Source organism: Enoplosus armatus, chromosome 11 (genome assembly GCF_043641665.1).
Source record: "Enoplosus armatus isolate fEnoArm2 chromosome 11, fEnoArm2.hap1, whole genome shotgun sequence".
Classification (NCBI taxonomy): domain Eukaryota; kingdom Metazoa; phylum Chordata; class Actinopteri; order Centrarchiformes; family Enoplosidae; genus Enoplosus; species Enoplosus armatus.
The window spans coordinates 4817611-4836256 of record NC_092190.1 but is presented as its reverse complement, the minus strand read 5'-3'; the positions used below and the strand labels follow the sequence as shown (position 1 = coordinate 4836256).

At 39.5% G+C, this 18646-nt stretch overlaps 1 protein-coding gene across 7 annotated transcripts; it reads left to right on the top strand.

The window, feature by feature from the left end:
- The first annotated feature begins 31 nt into the window (after positions 1–31).
- ift88 (intraflagellar transport 88 homolog) lies at positions 32–18339 on the top strand. 7 transcript variants are annotated; one of them, XM_070914484.1, is made up of 25 exons: positions 32–121; positions 293–355; positions 472–531; positions 962–1015; positions 1158–1221; positions 1529–1598; positions 1799–1889; positions 2364–2468; positions 3351–3453; positions 3799–3954; positions 4057–4145; positions 4860–4930; positions 5127–5213; positions 5993–6092; positions 8207–8293; positions 8419–8605; positions 9184–9289; positions 9468–9621; positions 9737–9852; positions 10303–10355; positions 10615–10680; positions 10790–10896; positions 13084–13156; positions 17522–17629; positions 18218–18339. In XM_070914484.1, the coding sequence occupies exons 1-25, from the start codon at positions 41–43 to the stop codon at positions 18337–18339; spliced, it is 2373 nt and encodes a 790-aa protein (XP_070770585.1). In that variant the 5' UTR covers positions 32–40. The 7 variants fall into 7 exon arrangements, with proteins under 7 accessions (XP_070770585.1, XP_070770587.1, XP_070770588.1 ...); XM_070914486.1 differs by lacking the exon at positions 472–531; XM_070914487.1 differs by lacking the exon at positions 17522–17629.
- The last annotated feature ends 307 nt before the right edge of the window (positions 18340–18646 follow it).

Here is an 18646-nt window from a genome sequence, read left to right as displayed (position 1 = left end):
CATGAGCATTTCGTTACACCGCCTTCCTGGAGAAGGAGAAATGGAAAACGTCCATCTGGCTGTCGAGGAGGACGATCTTTATTCGGGTTACAACGACTATAATCCAACATTTGACTCCGAGGTGAGCTATGTGCGACATTAGCTCTGAAGTTGGCAGCTAGCTAGTCAAAGCCGTTTCAAGTGTACAGCTAACAATGATAAAATGGTTTTTAATTATACATTTTATTATGTGGGCACGAAGTCTTTTGCATTGGATATTGGGTATGTAATTGGGTTATTGACCAATTTCAAGGAGTTGGAGAATGATGTGGGCTTCCAGCAAGCAGTGAGGACAAGTCATGGAAGAAGACCTCCGGTGAGTACAGACTGTAGTGTTTATGTGAGAGAGAGACTGATGAGGGTGAATTATGTCCTAACTGCACTCATTTGTTATTGCATTAAAATTAAAATGTCATGTCTTTAATTATTCAGATGACTGCCAAATTTCCTGGCACTGCCATCGGAGCTCGGCCTTTAGCTTCTTCCTTTGGAGTAAGTACAATGAAACTGAATATATTTGAATTGGACCTGATTTGAAAACTTACAACACTTGTAGCTCAAGTAATCTTGTAAAAAAAGGCTTTTATTGAATCAGCACATCAGGACTTCTGGTCCCCACAGATTTTTTGCAGTTCTTTGTAAAATATGACATGAATTAGACAGTATACCACATAAGCACCACCGTTGCACAATTTCCATTCACTGGTGCCTAGGTGTGCAGCTGAAGATGACTGTGTTCATCGATAAAGAAAACAATATACACTCACAATAACCAAGATAACTATGAAGAGCATATACACATTTCAAATATACACTGAAATTATTAATGAACATGTTCTTGTCTGATATTTGCATGATAAATTATATTATCAGGTACACATGCCTAAATTATTCTCACCAATCTTGTACTTGTTTCGTTAAGTCTCGGAACCCCATGGTTTCTTCAATGGGCAGACCCATGACTGGAGCTGTGCAGGTGAGCGGGATTGACCACTCAAGTGTGCATTTAAGGCCCTACATAGTTTTTCTTATGCATTAGTTGACTGTATACTGCTCAACATTGACAATAGCTTTTTTGTGAAGAAAAACGTTTTTTTTGCTGTTTTCAAATGTGACAGGATGGAGCAGCCCGACCAATGACTGCTGTCAGAGCAGCTGGTTACACCTCCTCCCTGACCCGTGGTGAGTTTAAGGGAATCACAAACAGAACAGTTATTTTAGTGATTCTCTCTCGCTACTGATTAGGCTTTAGCTTGTGATTTGGTGGCTGCTCATTTCTACTGTGTCTGCATTGTGGAAGTTATTTTTCTGGAATAGACATAGTTGTAGAGAGACAATGTAAGCATGGCACAGCAACAGGAAGCAGGAAATGTAGCTCTTTTTATCAGTATGAACCTCTATGAATATCTACAAGGACACATTAATTATGTACAATACAACAATATAGTATTCCTATTACACTGATAACTAGTGTGATTTGTATTTTCAGGCTCAAACTTTGACCCTCTGGGCCAGTCCAGAGGCCCCGCACCTCCACTTGAATCGAAGAATGAGGACACGTGAGTTGTCACACTTTAAACTGATTTGTCTGTTTCAGTGTTTCTTTAGTGTTTCTTTTGTGTCTGTCAGTATACATTTAAATCGGAGAGGAGGGAAGGTTTATGTCACTCGTCTTTAAACAGCTGTGTCAATTAGAGAAAGGCTGGTGTTTTCAACCAACATTATCACACATTGTATTGCTGTGTCTTTGGTCTTGCAGACCTGAGGAGAAGATCAAGATCCTGGAGAAGAAAGTGAATGACCTGATAGAAGAGAGCTGCATGGCACAGAGCATTGGAGCCTTGCAACTGGTAAGACTCTGTCATTCTTTAACATACTGTTTTGTAATAACAGCTGTTTGGATTTGGAGAGAAGAGCCTTCAAGTGAGGCATTGAACAGTGATTACTTTTTCATTGTGTCAGCTAGTATCAGGTTGTGTATCATCAGAGGCCTTTTACATTTTCTGCCAAATTCAACACTAATAAAGCTTTCACCTCACCTGCCAATAGTTGTTAATAAAACAGGTGATTGGCCCAAATACCTAAAGTTTGTCACCCTACCTATTTTCAGTGCTATTTCATGTAGTTGTAATTCATTGTGAACTGCAACAGAAATCCTTTATAACTGATGCTCAACAGACCAAGGACACATTTTACTGGCTTGTGATATTGTTTTTTCTGGACATGGGTGTGGGTGTCACTACTGCTGACCTGTGTGTCTTTGTGTGTACATGTCTCCCTACTGTATGCACTCTGTGTGTATGCATGTCGTGTGTTTTATACAGGCTCTTGAAAAAGCCAAAGAGGCAGGGAGGAAGGAGAGAGCACTGGTGAGACAGAGGGAACAGTCTGGCAATGCGGAACACATCAATTTAGACCTCACGTACTCTGTAAGTAAGGCTGCTGTGTACCAATATATGGTTGTATATATGGCCGTTGCAGTGTCAGTAAATGAAATCATTAATTATTTACTTGCTGCACTCTGAAATTACATGCCTACGAATAAAACCCAGTCTTTGAGCCTGGTTTTTAGGTGTTACTTAAGGAAGAAAATGTACCTGTTGTTTTTTTTACCTTCTTAGGTATTATCTGTGATACATTAAATGTTGTGTTTGAGGAGATATTTGGTGATGAAGTGTTATAAATGTGCATTCTTATTTATTTGTCGAATCCACCCTCAACCAGCCTTCTTCTTCAACTAGTGATTTCCTACATTTTCCAGCATGTGGTGGCTTATCACGAATAAGAGAGAGCAAGAGTTTTTCTAGCACTCATGTAAAATGCCACTTGTCCTGTACAGTAGCTGCGTTGCCTTCTGGTCTCTCAAAATTTTTCTGCAATTTTAACTCCATTGTAGTACTTGAAATATCTAGCTGTGAAGTTTTGCGAATCACCAACTGGAATAAGAATCAGAATCAGAAGAAACATGTTTTGCCACTCAAATGCACTCAGGAATGCACAGTACGTTACTAACAGCTGCTGTATATGTCAGGGTGCATTCTCCTTTTTATTGTTCTTGAGCCATGATGTCAAAAGTTTGTATGTTCTTTGTTTACTTTGCCTACAATTATGTGTTTTAGAAGACAGTGGGAATTCTATTTCTTTTCTGGGAGGATTTGATCCTCAGCCAGCAGGGCACATGTTTGGCTTTGGAAAGAGTGGACTTAACAAATCTAAATTTTGAAGTTGGATCCTCTGAATCACTTCCTGACTTAATTACCTGTTTTCCATTATTTGATTTAGAAATATTATAACATTTCTGTCATTACCAGGTTTTGCTCAACCTTGCCAACCAGTATTCAAACAATGAGATGTACCCAGAGGCCCTGAACAGCTACCAGGTCATTGTGAAGAACAAGATGTTCAGTAACGCAGGTGAGCAGACCACTCTGCCTCATATTCATTACAGATGTGTTTAAACTATGGCTGCCCATGTGAACTCCCCAATTATCCAGGCGGGACATAAAATCCTGTATTTAATGTGGCTATAAAATCAAAGAGGATATTCTTAACTGTGATTCTGGTCTGACAGTGCTGCACTGAAGTACAACTTATCATGCCTCACCAGTGGTTGAAATATAAGATCACTGACACAAAGACGAACTCATGTATCGTGCATTGTATGTGGCCAATAATTTGACTTGCATTATATTATTTGTTGTATCAGTTGTACTTTTGCAGTGGTTTTCCCCTCAAACTATGTCTGTGCTGCTCCTCCAGGCCGTCTGAAAGTCAACATGGCCAACATCTACGTCAAACAGAAGAACTACCCCAAAGCCATCAAGTTCTACCGAATGGCACTGGATCAGATCTCCAACGCTCACAAGGAAATGAGGATCAAGATTATGCAGAATATCGGGGTGGTCTTTGTCCGCATGGGCCAATACTCAGACGCCATTACGTCGTTCGAGCACATCATGAGTGAGAGCCCCAACATCAAGACGGGCTTCAACCTCATCCTGTGCTACTATGCCATCGGCGATAGGGAGAGGATGAAGAAGGCCTTTCAGAAGCTCATTTCTGTTCCTCTGGGCATCGATGATGAAGACAAGTACATCCCCTCTAATGTGAGTTACAGTTATACATGTTTATTTATACACACATGTAAACTTACAGCATTTAGTAAACAGGGTTTTCTCTCTGTGTGAATGTCTATATTCTTTGCTTAGTTTCATCTTTCTTCTTGAAAAATTGAATTGAATTCTTGCAAAGCATCATTGCTTTGGTATTTCCGTACTGCACTGCACAAGGTCGCTTGTCATATAAATTGCAACTGATTATTTTTACATTAACACCCAGTAACGTGACATCTGATGAGCAACTGTTTGTTCTTAGCTATGTTGTTGTTGTTGTTTTCTATGTGTACACATTCTCATTTCCAGTGATTTCATGTTTGAACAGTAGGTTACTTGTTTAGCATTTTTGTTAACCCAGATGATCCGCCTTTCCCAATTATAGTTTTAAACATTTTCTTTTTCTCTCAGAAGGCAGGTTAAGTTTCCTGTTGAGTAGGTTCCCCAAAATATTTTACAGATCCCCTTTACACCAACTTCTCACTAAAGCTTTTTGTCGGTTATCTGTCCATCTTTTGTTATTCAGTATTCCCAAAATCTGTTAAAGAACAATTCTTGGCTGAAGAATAACCAAAGTTCATCCGATTTCCTCCTTATTCTTCTGTAGGTCACAACAGACCAAATACAGAATACTAATATTTACAACAAATTGTTGAATGTGGTTCTTGTTACATCTTAATGTCAACATTGTCCTGTCATCTCTCACAGGATGACACCAGCTCAAATATGGTCATCGAGGCCATTAAGAATGACAAACTTCACCAGATGGAGAGAGATCTGTAAGAAAAATCTCACTTGTCTTCAGCAAAACACGATCATTGTCTTGTCCTTACAAGCTGCTGACATGTCTTCTATACCTAAACACCAGCACACTACATTTTGAATACAAGGCACACTGTTGTTTTTAAAATGTGTGTTTTGTAACATTTACTTCCTGAGTTCCTGTCCTGTTTTCACCCTGTGTACTGTGAATAGGAAAGTCCTGGCTGAGAAGTTCATCATGACCGCAGCCAAGCTCATTGCTCCGGCCATTGAGACTTCTTTTGCTACTGGATTTGACTGGTTTGTGACTGTTGTGTTTCTTATCTTTATCTTAACACCAGAGGGCATACAATGTACAAGAGGACTCCAGCTCCATGACAGACATGACACAAACACAAAAACATTATTTTCATGGTGGTAACTGATATGTAGGTGTAATTAGAGACAGCTGACAATAATAATAGGCATCATCTCCATAAATGAGTGTTTACGGTGCTAAATCAAAATTCTCTGTCTTTGAACTGAAAAGCTGGAAGTTGTTTTGTACAACTTCCAGCCACTAAAAGAGCAGAAAGTAGTTTTTCAGATGAAGCTTCAAATCTCAGAGCAAAGTTTGAAAACAGCACATTTGCCTCCCTCTCAAAAAATGCTGCTGAGACTGAGCCAGAAACAAGAATGGTTTGTTTTGATATTTTTGATTGGTGTGTATAAGGGAGGCTATAACCCTCCCATCCTCTCCTCCTCCACATCTGCTCCCCACACACATGCAATTATATTTTTTAAACTAGCAGAGTAAGTTTCATCACCACTCAAGGGGATTTTATGTCTATTTATGCCTTTTTATAGTCATAGCTAGATAAAACCACCAAAAATTGGTTGGTCACCTGTTAATGTATCAAATGGATCAGATAAACTGATCAAAATGCAGCCTGGACAGCATCTCTCATGCACCTGGCTTATTGGTCAAATTTAGATAAAACAAATAATAATACATGCTATTTGCAGTGAGCATCAGATGATGTGAAATGATATATAAAGTGTTATACTGTGCATGTATGGTTGTTGTTGTTTTTTTTTAGGTGTGTGGACATGGTGAAGAGTTCTCAGTATGTTGAGCTTGCCAACGATCTAGAGATAAACAAAGCCATCACCTACCTCAGACAGAAGGACTTCAACCAGGTTTGTTTGGTTCAACAGTATAAAGGGCAATACCACTCAATTTAGGCATTTCACTACTTTAGTCTGTGATTGTTGTCACAGTAGCAGCAAAGTAGGTATGTAGGTAATGTATTTTTTGAGCTGAATAGAACATCTAAATAATACTCAACATCTAGAGCCAGATCTTGCTAATATTTGCCACCTTTTAATAGGTATTTATAGTTTTGAGAACATGCAGAATCTTCCCAATTTAAGGCCAGAATTTCAAACCAAGCATTTGTTTGTGAATGCTTGAAGTTAAATCTCAGTTATATATATTATAATTACAAATGTGTAAGCCACTTTCAGTGGAGACAGACTATAGAACATATTTGTTTCATCTTTGTTGGAAATTGTGTTACAAATTCTGAATCTGAAAAGATACTCTCATTAAAGCTCAAAAATACAGTATATGTCAAGTAGCAGTTACATTTATAAATTGTTAGTGAGTGGTATTTCCCTTTTAAACATATGTAACATGTGAATGATCTGGCCTTTGTTGTCCTTTTTTATATTTTTTCTCCATCTTGTTTTCAACGTTTTGTTTCCGTACATTCATTTGCCAGCGTTTATATAAATGTCAGTTTACTCCTGCTAAGGCTGTTTCAGCCGAGTGCAGCATCAGACTCCAGTTTTCCCCTTCTCATTGCCCTCCATTCTCTCTTGCTTTTGTCTTGTTTTCTTCCCATCTGCATGCCTAAGGTTGAGGTATGTGTGCCTTTCTGTTTCCATGTTCACATTTAGATTGTGTTGGGGTTATTTTTTTTTCCTGACATGTTACTATGTAAGTTTGCTTTTTCCAAATAACAGCACTGCCAACAGAAGTTGGAGAAGCAGTTATTGGTTTAAAACCCACAAACCAGTAAGGAAAATCTGGGTGCAGAAAGGAAATTATAATGGTTCTTTCTTGAACAACATACCACTGAGCTCTAAAGGACCTGCAGTTTTGCCAGTGGAGCTGCTCAGTGGCAGTTGAACATTGATGATACTTATTCCAATTATATAGGACTACAGTAGGTTTTTGCACTGACAGGCTTCATCTATGGAACCCCAAAATGTTCAATATTAAAAACAATAAAGACATTATGAAATAAATCATCATATGAATAAACTGTGTAATACATATAAATGAACCAACAGTTTGTGTGAAAATTGAAGAAGTCATTAAAAGTCATTATTATGAAGTGTTATTTCATAATTCATTTTCATCATATAATTTTTATTTCATTATAGCCAATCACGTATCTCCTGCCTCTCTTAAGCTAGCAAGCTCAAAAACTGTTACCAAATTTAGCCAGTTAGCACCTGTTAGCTAGAGCAACAATTGCTGTAAGTAAACACAGTACACAGACACAGTAAGTAAACTTCTGTAGCTTTTAATCTTAGGGTTAACAAGTGATTTTATTTCATTATTATTTATTTATCTATTAATTTAATATCGAACACTTTGGAGCTTCATAATACATCTGATGCATGTGTGTGGTTCTTTTATACTCGACACGTCGATAGACAGTGGTGGTGGTGGTGTAGTTGCATCAGTGCAGCTGTAGACTAGTTTGTCAAAATGCAAATTTTTTACACACTAATACTGTTGGAAAATCTCCCCAGTATATAATGCGCCTATAGTGGCATAACAACCAATTAAATGTGAAGAATTTCATTTAAAAAACTATGTGTCTGTATATCAAAGATTCTTATGGTCCTGCAGTTATCTTTATTTTTAAACTCTTGAAATTGTAATGTTTGGATTTACTTTGTGGTTTGTGGCGGTTCGTTCACTGATCTGCTTTATATACTGTGGTTTTCCTATTATAATATTAACTGCATTTCTGACATATTCTGATATTTATTAATATGAAGAATATGTTTTGAAGGTATGATGGCTCTGCATAAATGATACTAAACACCAGAAGCTTCAGATCAGATTTTAAAAGTCAAGGTGTTTAAGAATGTTGTTTTTTATGTTTGTAGGTGTGTTACATACTGGGGAAACTTGCTTGCACTTAAATTATACAGTATTACTGTGCACATTAATACATTAGAGTAAAACTAGTGTGACATTTTTACCCTGACAGCTTTTTATTATGTGTTATCAGGCAGTGGAAACTCTGAAGACATTTGAGAAGAAAGACAGCAGAGTGAAGAGTGCTGCAGCCACCAACCTCTCTTTCCTCTACTTCCTGGTAAGATCCTCTCATTGACTAATCAAAAGGCTCTCAGATAACACTGAATCTGAATCACAGCCCCCATTCTCTGTACCAACCTGCTACCAGTAGATGCTTCCCCTCTGATCTTTCACCTGTTACAGGAGAAGGACTATGACCAGGCTGACCGATATGCTGACCTCGCCATGAACGCTGATCGCTACAACCCGGCAGCACTTATCAACAAAGGCAACACGGTGTTCGTCAAGCAAGACTATGAAAAGGCTGCAGAGTTCTACAAAGAAGCACTGAGGAATGACTCCTCCTGCACTGAGGCCCTCTACAACCTGGGTAACATCAATTTCCATGATACAGTACAGTGGTGGATAATGCTAACATTGATTTATAGTATGGTATACTTATAGTATGCCCAAGGAGACTTTCAACAAGATAATGCTTCCTCTTATAATATAAGAAGCATGTGGGAACAATCATTTGACATCAGTCTCAATGGACAGCTTTGGGTGAAGTCAGAGCGTTCACCCATCATCCTTTTAGTCTCTATGTGAGGCATGGGTATCTGCTTGGTCAGTTGAAACACTGTTGTTGGGTCAGTAACAATAACAAAAATGATCTGAAAACAGAAGCTTCTTGCAGTCAGCTTCAATATCCTGGAATCTAAGTGTTAAATTGGAGCTCTGTTTGTCCTACAGAATGATTCAGCACCCAGAGGTGGGCTTACAGGCCAGTTTGGAAAAGCAGTTAAAATGTCCTCTTAGTGTATATGAAGAACACTATAAGGACTTCATGTGTCAGGGGAATATCTGTGGGTATCAAAGAAACTTGTCAGAGGGTCAGTGTCATATTAGGTATGGATCCAAAGTACGTAAGTCGATTGACAGTTTTCGGCCCCTATCGTCTTGTACCAGGTCTAACCTATAAGAGACTGAATCGTCTGGAAGAGGCTCTGGACTGCTTCCTGAAGCTCCATGCCATTCTGAGGAACAGTGCCCAAGTCATGTACCAGCTGGCCAACCTGTATCCTACTGATAAGAAGTTTGTTACACGTGTTTGTCTGCGTGTCTCGGGGGTTAACTGCTTCAAACTATTGTACCTCAGGATATGTTGCTGGGAAGGTGTTAATTTAGGGATTCAGACCTGCATCTCTGTCCATTCCCATGTGAGCACCTGTTGGTCCTTGACTCATTGGCTGCATATATGAGCTTCTGGAAGATCCCCAACAGGCAATCGAGTGGCTGATGCAGGTCATCAGTGTAACTCCCACTGACCCCCGGGCACTGGCCAAACTGGGAGAGCTGCATGATGTTGAGGGCGACAAGTCCCAGGCTTTCCAGCACTACTACGAGGTACGAGAAGCATAATTGAACATTTCTCTGTCTTGCAGACTAATTGATTAATTTAACATCTCAGCCTTGGTTACCTATAAGTGCTCTGATGTCGTTGGGTTGTGTTGCGGTCCAGTCCTTCAGGTACTTCCCCTCCAATATCGATGTAATTGAGTGGCTCGGGGCTTACTACATCGAGACACAGTTCTGTGAGAAGGCCATTCAGTACTTTGAAAGAGCCACACTCATACAGTAAGTAACCACTAGTTACAGTACTTATAGCATGATGATTATAACAATTTTACAAATAGATTTGTGTAAAATTGATGATGATTACAGCAACTGGCAGTTCATATCAACATAATGCCAAAAAAATTGTGTTTTTTGTTGAAGTCAAGTCCCAAGATTTGTTCTATCATGTTAAGGAATATCTGTGAAATGATGTTATTTCTACACTTTTCTGACTTGATTAAGTGATTCGTGTCTTATTTCATCTTGTTTTGACTGTTGTATGAAGCTTGTTCTCATCTGGAAGTAGTTTCTTTTCTTGAACAAAGAGGACCGATGATTTGGTTTTGTTTACTTTCCAGCTTCGGAATAGATTTTTTTTTTTTTTACCAATCGCTTCTTCTTCAAAGACAAAAGTTCAGTGCAGGGTTATGTCTTCATTCTGACGGGATGCCTTTCTGCTGTGTTTCTCAGACCAACTCAGGTGAAGTGGCAGCTAATGGTGGCCAGCTGCTACAGAAGAAGTGGTGAGAAGGATTCTGTGTTTTAACTTTCATGGCAAAGTAAAATAGCGCGTGTCCGCCTATTCTCTGCCAATTTGATACTGATAACCAGATCATGGAAAAGTAGATTTACATCACATTGGTTTTCCCAAACTTTATCATGTCCACGATTCAGCAGCAGTGCTTAGTCATTTATTTCATAAAAGTTTATTCTGATCTAGTAAAATGTAAATTAGTTCAGTTAAAGTTGTGAACTTTGATCCTTTTCTTGTTTTCTTTTCAGGAAACTACCAGAAAGCTCTGGAAACGTATAAAGATATCCACCGCAAGTTTCCAGAAAATGTGGAATGTAATTTATCCTTTTTTGTTGCACAATCTTCAACAGAACCTCTTGACAAACAGCAGATGATTCACTGAACAGAGTGTAAAGAAGATAAGAACTGTGTGTGTTTGTCCAGGCCTGCGTTTCTTGGTGAGGCTGTGCACAGACATGGGATTGAAGGAAGTCCAAGAATACGCCACCAAGCTGAAGAAGGTGGAGAAGATGAAGGAGATCAGAGAACAGGTATATCTCTACGGGCTGTCACACATTTACAAATTAACCTGATAGGGATTCACCCTGTAGACAGTTTATAAAAGCTTTTACAGTCGTCATCACTTGGCGTACGATAGCTCTTTCTTGAGAATAATATGGCACTCGGTATGCTATGCATTTTACATTTGTCAGTTTGTTTGGAATAAACTGAAGAAGAGGTGTGAAGTTAGCAGGAATCTCGATAGCTAACATCACTGACATAGAAAACTACAGGAAGTGCAGAAACAAAACTCGCAGTGCATAGTGTTTGATTGACAGTAGATCTGTTGGTAAACACCACAGCAGTGAGAGCTAATCTCCAAATATGCAGATAAACTATATAATTATACATAAACATTCTGAATGTCTGAAAGATGTAACTCGCTAATGACTGAATGTGTTTAATGTGTAGTTTGAAATGCTATGTTTCAGCTTTATTTGAACTAACCTTATACAAGCAGCTGAGTTTATATAACATTCAAATGAGGTAATACATCTGAATGATATCAACATTATGCAGCCTCATAAATGACCTGCTTGTTTTGCAGTCACGTATTGCAGACCTTTCATGAGCTTTCATTAATCATCTTCTTCTTATCTATCTCTTGGCATCCTGTCGTCTGTTACTGCACAAGAACACGCTGATTGAAAACATGCACGTGTCCTTTTTCCATAAAATGGGTCAGTGGTCACTGCAGCTCCAGAAATGCTTGAAAAACAGCTGTTTTTCTCTCCTGTTGGTTTTCCATGAATCAAACCGTGTTCAGAGTAGAGCTATACAGCTGTTTAACACCTTGCTGATGCTAGGTGATACTGGGTCATTGTGTTTGTAGAGTTTTCTGATGCTGCATGCAGTTTGTTTGTTTCTATAGTATAAATATATCTAAGTATAAAAATCGATGCAGCAGAGCCAGAGATAACATCTTTTTTTATTCCACGCATTCTTCTTCCTTGTCAACATCTGGCGCCTACATTAACCACAATGCAACTCAACCGCCGTGAGTCCGTTGGAGATTGGGGTGTGTTATGATAGTGATCGCTAGTGTAGCCTTGAGCGGCAATTCTCAAGTGGATATGACGAGTGGGCTACAGAGGTCTGGTACTTCTTTCTAACATCACGTCCAGATTTTTTGCATTTTCAAGCTTGTAGTCTTCAGCCCCTTGTGGTCTTTGTGCACCTCCCTATGGAGCCACAAATGGTTTTATACAACTTTTTTTCGCAGTGCTCCAAAAGACTTATAAACAAACTGGTGGAATTCCTTTTTAGTGGTAATTCCAAGGTCACAGGAATATACTGTTACATCTGTATCTTAATTGGGATTTATGATTTTCACTCCATTCAGCTCTGAATAAAAGCTGGATAAAGAAAATCACCCAGAAGTCCCAAATATCACATCATTAAAATTAATTCTGCATCGCATCGTTATCTTGAAGGATGCAATAACTAGTATCTATAGTGGCTTCCAAATGTAAGGTCCACACCCAAAGTAGATGACAGGCCTGTGATCCACAAAACGGGCGGGGGTCTGGGATCAGTCAAGTTTGGAAGAAGGCGAGATTCAGAGTAACTGAACTGTGTCTTGGTCCTGTGGAGCCAGGAACAGATGAGGTGGATGACTTTGTCAAATCACAACCAGCTGCTCTTAAATCAGCCCAGAGACGCTGCAGAGACTGACAGAGACACGGACAGAGCCAGAGGGGTTCATCAGCTGATCCTGCTAATATAACTGCACAGTGTCTGAAGTGATGAATGAGAGAATGATGAGAACCAAAAACGAATACATGAGGAAGATTAAATCACTGGAAATCCCCATATCCATGTTTTATTATTTTTATCCATCTTTGTTGCTAACTGCTCAATGCAGTGGTGTTTCTGCAATGGACTCCTCTTGTAGTCTATTCCACACAAACTGGAAATATATATATGCATGTTTACATGTGACATTTATACTAATCTACAAATGTTTCAGCTTAGCTATTTGTTAAATGGTATTAGTTTGCTGGCATGAAATCTAGCATGAAATATCTCTGCTCTTTCATTCGGAGTCACTTTTTTTTAATGCTTTCTTTTTTCTATTTTTTTTACCACAGAAATTCTTGTGTAGAATTTTATATGTATTTGTCTGCATTTTAATCTTAATTTCCTCCTTCTTCCTACCTCTCTCTCTCTTCCTGCAGAGGGTTAAGTCGGGGAGGGAGGGCAGTGGCAGAGGTCGGAGAGAAGGCAGAGAGGGCAGCGCTGGGAGTGCTGGTGAGTCATTAGTAACCATAACATACAAAGTTCCTACTGTTTGTAGGTCTGGAAATGTTTGGAAGGTCCACTGAATATGTAACTCCATGTTTTTATGGATTTTAGACCTGTGATATCTTACAGTATATACCCAAATCTTCTTCTCTAAACATCTGGTGAAAAGTGTGGATTTGATTGAAGTTAGAAGTGCGTAGAGACCCTGAACATAACATTTGCATTTTATAACGCCTATTGTATATCCACAGGTATTGTTAGTATGGGTGCTGCTGTGTTGCAACCTCAGTATGTCTTTGGTACAGTTTTAAATGTGTCTGAAGCACAAAGTTTTGAAAACTGACAAGTACTAAAAGCTACAATTGAGAGCTTGCTCAGATCCAGTTTATAATTTAAACATTTTACACAGTACTTCATATAGCATATAGTTCTTTTATGGCAGCTTGTGTTAAAACAACATTTAACATTTGAGAGGTTTGGCGTTTTTTGTTAAATGAAAACAGATTTTAAAGAAAAACATGTTTATATTCCTCAAATTAAGGCATTGAAAAAAGTATTGATTTGGTATCAGAACTCGAACTATGTATCATATCAGCAATAGTATTGAAACATGCACAGCCATAAAGTAAGGTTATCTAATTTATTTGTATATATGATGGTTTTAATTAGAATCACAGCCTATAATCAATACTGTTTAGCTCATCCTCATCCTCAGTTTATGTATGTCATCACTTCCTCTCTTCTATCCTTTGTTCACACATGCTGCTGGGCAGCAGGCGTCTCCACACCTGTCCTCAGCTCTCCTAAGAAGGCCAGCGTTATGGGTATACCTCCATACACCACACTGAGTCCTGACTAGAGTAGAGCGCTGTAGTCAAGCTCTGTTACTGATTATTTTTAAGTCCATAAAAGGAACTGTTGTGTAGCTGTAACTCCCCATCTAATCCCAAAATGGGTCACTAACAGGTCGAACCCCGCTCCGGGTCAGGTCAACGGTCCCCCTTGACTGAATTCCTGCATCTTGTCCGTAACATTTTGGGATACAAAACGGTTCATGTGGAATGACAATGTAGGATAAGAGTGTTTAGGAACCCTGAACACACTGAGAGCCTAAAGCCACAGCAGACACCGGAGAAGACGAACCGTTTTAGCACTCCTTCACTACAGATCCACAACAAATACAGACGCATACTCTAGACTGGCTCCGACGCTGGAAAGCTGGCTCATCAGGAGTTTTCAAATGCAATCCAGACAAACTAGAGAGTTGCCAAAACTGTAACGAGGCCCAGCTTTGCTCTCTTGTGCAGCTGAACGTCTGTCCTGTAGTGTAGTTAAATATATATATATATCGGGCACCTGTTAATGTGCCTGCTGCTGCGCCTTGCCAAGACTTCCATTACTCTCCCGTGTCCAGATAAATTAGATTAGAAAACCTCCAACCTCCAAACCTCGTACTGCTAGATCTGTAACTGGATCTGTAAAAAAAACCCCAAAAAAACAAAAAACTTTTCAACATGTTTGATCCTTTGTGTCCTTGAATATTGGTGATGACTATTTCAAGTTATTTATCCCTTTTTTTACTTCCTTATGGCACATCAGAGATGGATGTCAAAGCAGGTGAGAGAACAAAGGTTATAAAATGCCAACAAATTGGTTCTCATTACACATGCTTGTGTAATTGCTTCTCTCTGTGCTGTTTCACGTTTTGTTCTCTGTCTGCGTGCAATGATCCAACTGTGTAATCTTTCTTTCCTTCTTGTCTTTCTGCCCGTCTGTTTCTCTGGCTCTTCCGGCTTCATCTGTATTCTCACTCTGCTTCCTCTTTCCTGCCCAGTATCTCACTCTGAGCCTAAACAACTCAGTCCACTGTTGGACTCAGGGAGAGGTATGTAAGATTATCATTAAAAGTGTTTCCAGCCACTTGCACTTAGACAAGGAGATGTTACAAACATTTGAGATTGCTTGTTTCATTTCAATAATTTCTCAGTTTTTGCCACCTGCAGCAGGTTTCAAACATCTATAGGTCTAAATCCTAACAAACTGCTAAGGGATGAAACTGAGAATGAGGATTTTCTCTTCACTGCTCAGCAACATGACCTGTCTGTGGAAATAAGGTGCCGCTGATGAACCAAAACAACAAATTCTCTTGCTTTTATTTTACGATTTTGTGTCAATGCAGCAACACAAGGAGTTGACAACAATTAATGGTGATCAGCTAAACTATGACCAATCAATCACACAAACTTTCTGCACATACAGGTCATTTTGTGAGCAGTAATTTCTTCCTTATTTCGCTTTTAATTTAATATTCCTAGTGCTATTCAACATTTTTTTAAATGTTGAAGGATGTTGTACAAAAAGCAGTATCATACAGCCCAATGATTTCTATGTTTTAGGTGGGCTCTTTAAGGAGCCACTTTCCAATATGAAAAACACATGCACAACATAACATCTTCTTCACTGGCTTAATACCAGTGTCTTAACCTTTGTATTATGGTATATACAGTAAAAGTACTTGCCAATCCTTTTACTACTTAAACCATCTGAGTGAAGCCTTGCTAACAGACACAGCAGAAGAAAGTGGTTAGAACAGTTTCCCAAACACACAAGATACCAAACCTAAGTATAGTGTCTCGGTCAAAACACCTGAAACTGGTCCAGAAATCTTCTGACAGGCAGCTGTGATGTTGGACTGCGTTCAGTGTTTGCACACACAGAGGAGGAGAAGGGAGTGATCGGCCAAACCTCTTTCAAATATTTGAGAAAACCTCTAGTGTACCTGAGAGTTTTCCCTCTTTTCTGTAAAGTCTGCATGTTTTCAGCACTGTACATTGAGTGTGTTTGTGTGTGTCGAGGCTGAGAGTTTGTTTTCTCACACATCCAAACTTATGAAACCACTGTCACAGTGCAAGAGGGAGGTCCCGGTCCTACATGTACCTACATTTTTCTTAAAATATTTTGTTTCTCTCTCATAAATCTGGTCTCAAGGCTGGTGTTGCAGTATTGATATCATGAAGCAGCCGTTAGTCAGTATTTGTTGTCTTTTATATTTGACCCTTTTATGATCTGTGTTTTTCCAAATACGTTTGAGCAGGAAAATGAGTTGCAAAAGCCAGAAAATTGACTCATCGCTATTGATCAACGTCTCTATCAAATCCTCGCAGAAATATTATGACCATTTGTGCTGTTGAGGCGTATAAAAAATACACTCATTGCAACTTTAATTGCGGAAACTGTTACACACGATTCATTTCAAGTCTGGCTTTCAACCTGTTGTGTCATCCCTCTTTTCCGTGTGTCCCAGTTGTGTGTTATAAAAGAGAAAACGCCACAGAGAGGTGGGGGGGGGTCAATTTTCCAGCAGAGGTTTCAGTTTGCCAGCAGGCCTCGTGTGAGATGTTTGGGACTGTGAGGGAAGGTAGAATATCGGGCCTCTTTCTCCTTCCTGTTTTTCAGATTTCTGTCTTTTGCTCTCAACAGTTTCCAAGGCTACCTGGCAGCCAGATGTGGGCTGCTGCTGCCTGTAATCACGTCTGTCCTTCAGCTCACTAGAGCACTCTGTCAGCCTGTCAAAAGCTATTTCCACATATTTGTGTTTAGAAGAAAAATGGACATTCAAGTAGGTTGATGTGACACTGATCTGTAGCATATTTCTTGTCACGAATAAACTACAATAAGAAAACCGCACAGGACACACCTGCCACAAACCACAGTCGCCCCTGCTGAGATTGAGAGTGTGTGAAACTAGTTAACTTGCAAGCAAAGAAGCGAAAATACTGTAGATGGCTTAAAGTACGCGATAAATTCAGCTTCTGCCACTCCAAGTTGTAGTAGTATGAAAGTAAGAAATATCCAGTTTAAAATGAACACATTTGGAACATGATGTGTGGTGCTGTGAGGGAACTACTGTGTTTCACAGACATTTCATAACTTACTGTCTCTCCACCATGTTGACTTCTCAGAATGAGAAAAACAAGCTTCAGTTTGACCTCTGTGCATTTTTTTGAGTTTATCTAGTTTGGTTTGAAATTGTCAAGGATGCCAAGAGTCCATGAAAGTTTCTCACAGCCTGTCTGACATCGTCCTACAACAACAGAGATATGAACACTGACGGAGAGCCACAAAAGCTTTGGAAGTGAACATAAATCTATGGCAATCCTATGGAGGAATAGTCTTGTGCTGAATATTTACATGGCCACTCACACACATACACACCCTGATGAGGTTAAACGTGTCTCACTACACTCAAGCAAACATAAATCGGTCCAGCTTCGAGGAACATTTTAAACACTTAACTGTGTCAGAACAGTTTATTCTGATTAATGAAGTTCAGCACATTTGCTCATTCTCAGTATCATGTGTTTTGTGCAGACAGCGGCCACAGCAGCAACAGCACTAAAGGAGAGCGTCTGAGTGCCAAGATGAGGTCACTTCCTGGTTCCAATGAGCCCTACGAGGCCAGCAGCCCGAAAGAAATAGGTGAGGAAACTTCTCTGTCTTCTTCTCTGTAATCAAGTACATGATATAATCTGTCTCGCATATTCTCTTTTATCTTTGAACCCTTTGTGTTCTTGATGTTCATTGACACATCAACCACCAATCTCATATATTTACATACTAGATAATAACATCAAAACGGTTTTCATGCAGAGTCTGCATCTCTACAACAATATTTCCCACTAGAAACTTTCTTCTTTCCATCAGTGATTGACCATAAAAAGACAAACAGTGACAACTAAGAGACAACTGTACAATACAAGACCTTACCTTACCTTCATAGTACTTAAAGATAAACTACTACCTGGATGAGTGAAGTAGATAGATCAGGGCCTCGTTTCCCAAAAGCCTCTTCAGGTTAAGGTGATCGTAAAATCCATCCAAGTTTAAGAAAAAACATTGCAACTGAAGTCGCTCTCAGAGATGATCGTAGAGTTCCTCCTGCCAACTCATAGGAGGCTAAAGCTCCAGTGGCAGAAATGCTCTTTAACTTGTAAGATTGATCGATGTTGGGAAACGGGGCTCAGAACGTTTCATAACGAGTAAAAACTCTGTTCCTCTCGTGTGCAGACGCGTCCTATGTGGACCCGCTGGGGCCTCAGATGGAGAGACCAAAGACGGGAGCCAAGAGGCGCGTGGAGGACGACGACTTTGCAGATGAAGAGCTGGGAGACGACCTGCTGCCAGAGTAGCTGCTTCCTGGAACATTTGCTCTTTTATCACCTTTGAAAGGCAAGAGCACAACGTTTCACCACAAAACCAAAACATTTTAAACTCCGCTTTTCAGCAAAAAACAAACATAAATGTTCCAGGATAAAGACTTTATTTTTCAGGGGCATCAATGGGGGTCCAGTGACTCTGTTACTCCACTTCTGAATGTCTACCAGTAACAACAATACATCTGTTTAGCAGAGGAAGACCTAAATACATTGGACTGAATGGTGACACTGCAGTGTGGAACTATTTGGACAGTTTAGTTTTGGCTCTGTACTCCAGGAC

Coding starts and splice junctions, on each gene's coding strand:
- ift88 (XM_070914481.1), top strand. CDS start 41: ATGGAAAACGTCCATCTGGCTGTCGAGGAGGACGATCTTTATTCGGGT. Junction 4,146..4,859: donor ACAAGTACATCCCCTCTAAT/GTGAGTTACAGT, acceptor CATCTCTCACAG/GATGACACCAGCTCAAATAT. Junction 8,606..9,183: donor TGAGGCCCTCTACAACCTGG/GTAACATCAATT, acceptor GTCTTGTACCAG/GTCTAACCTATAAGAGACTG.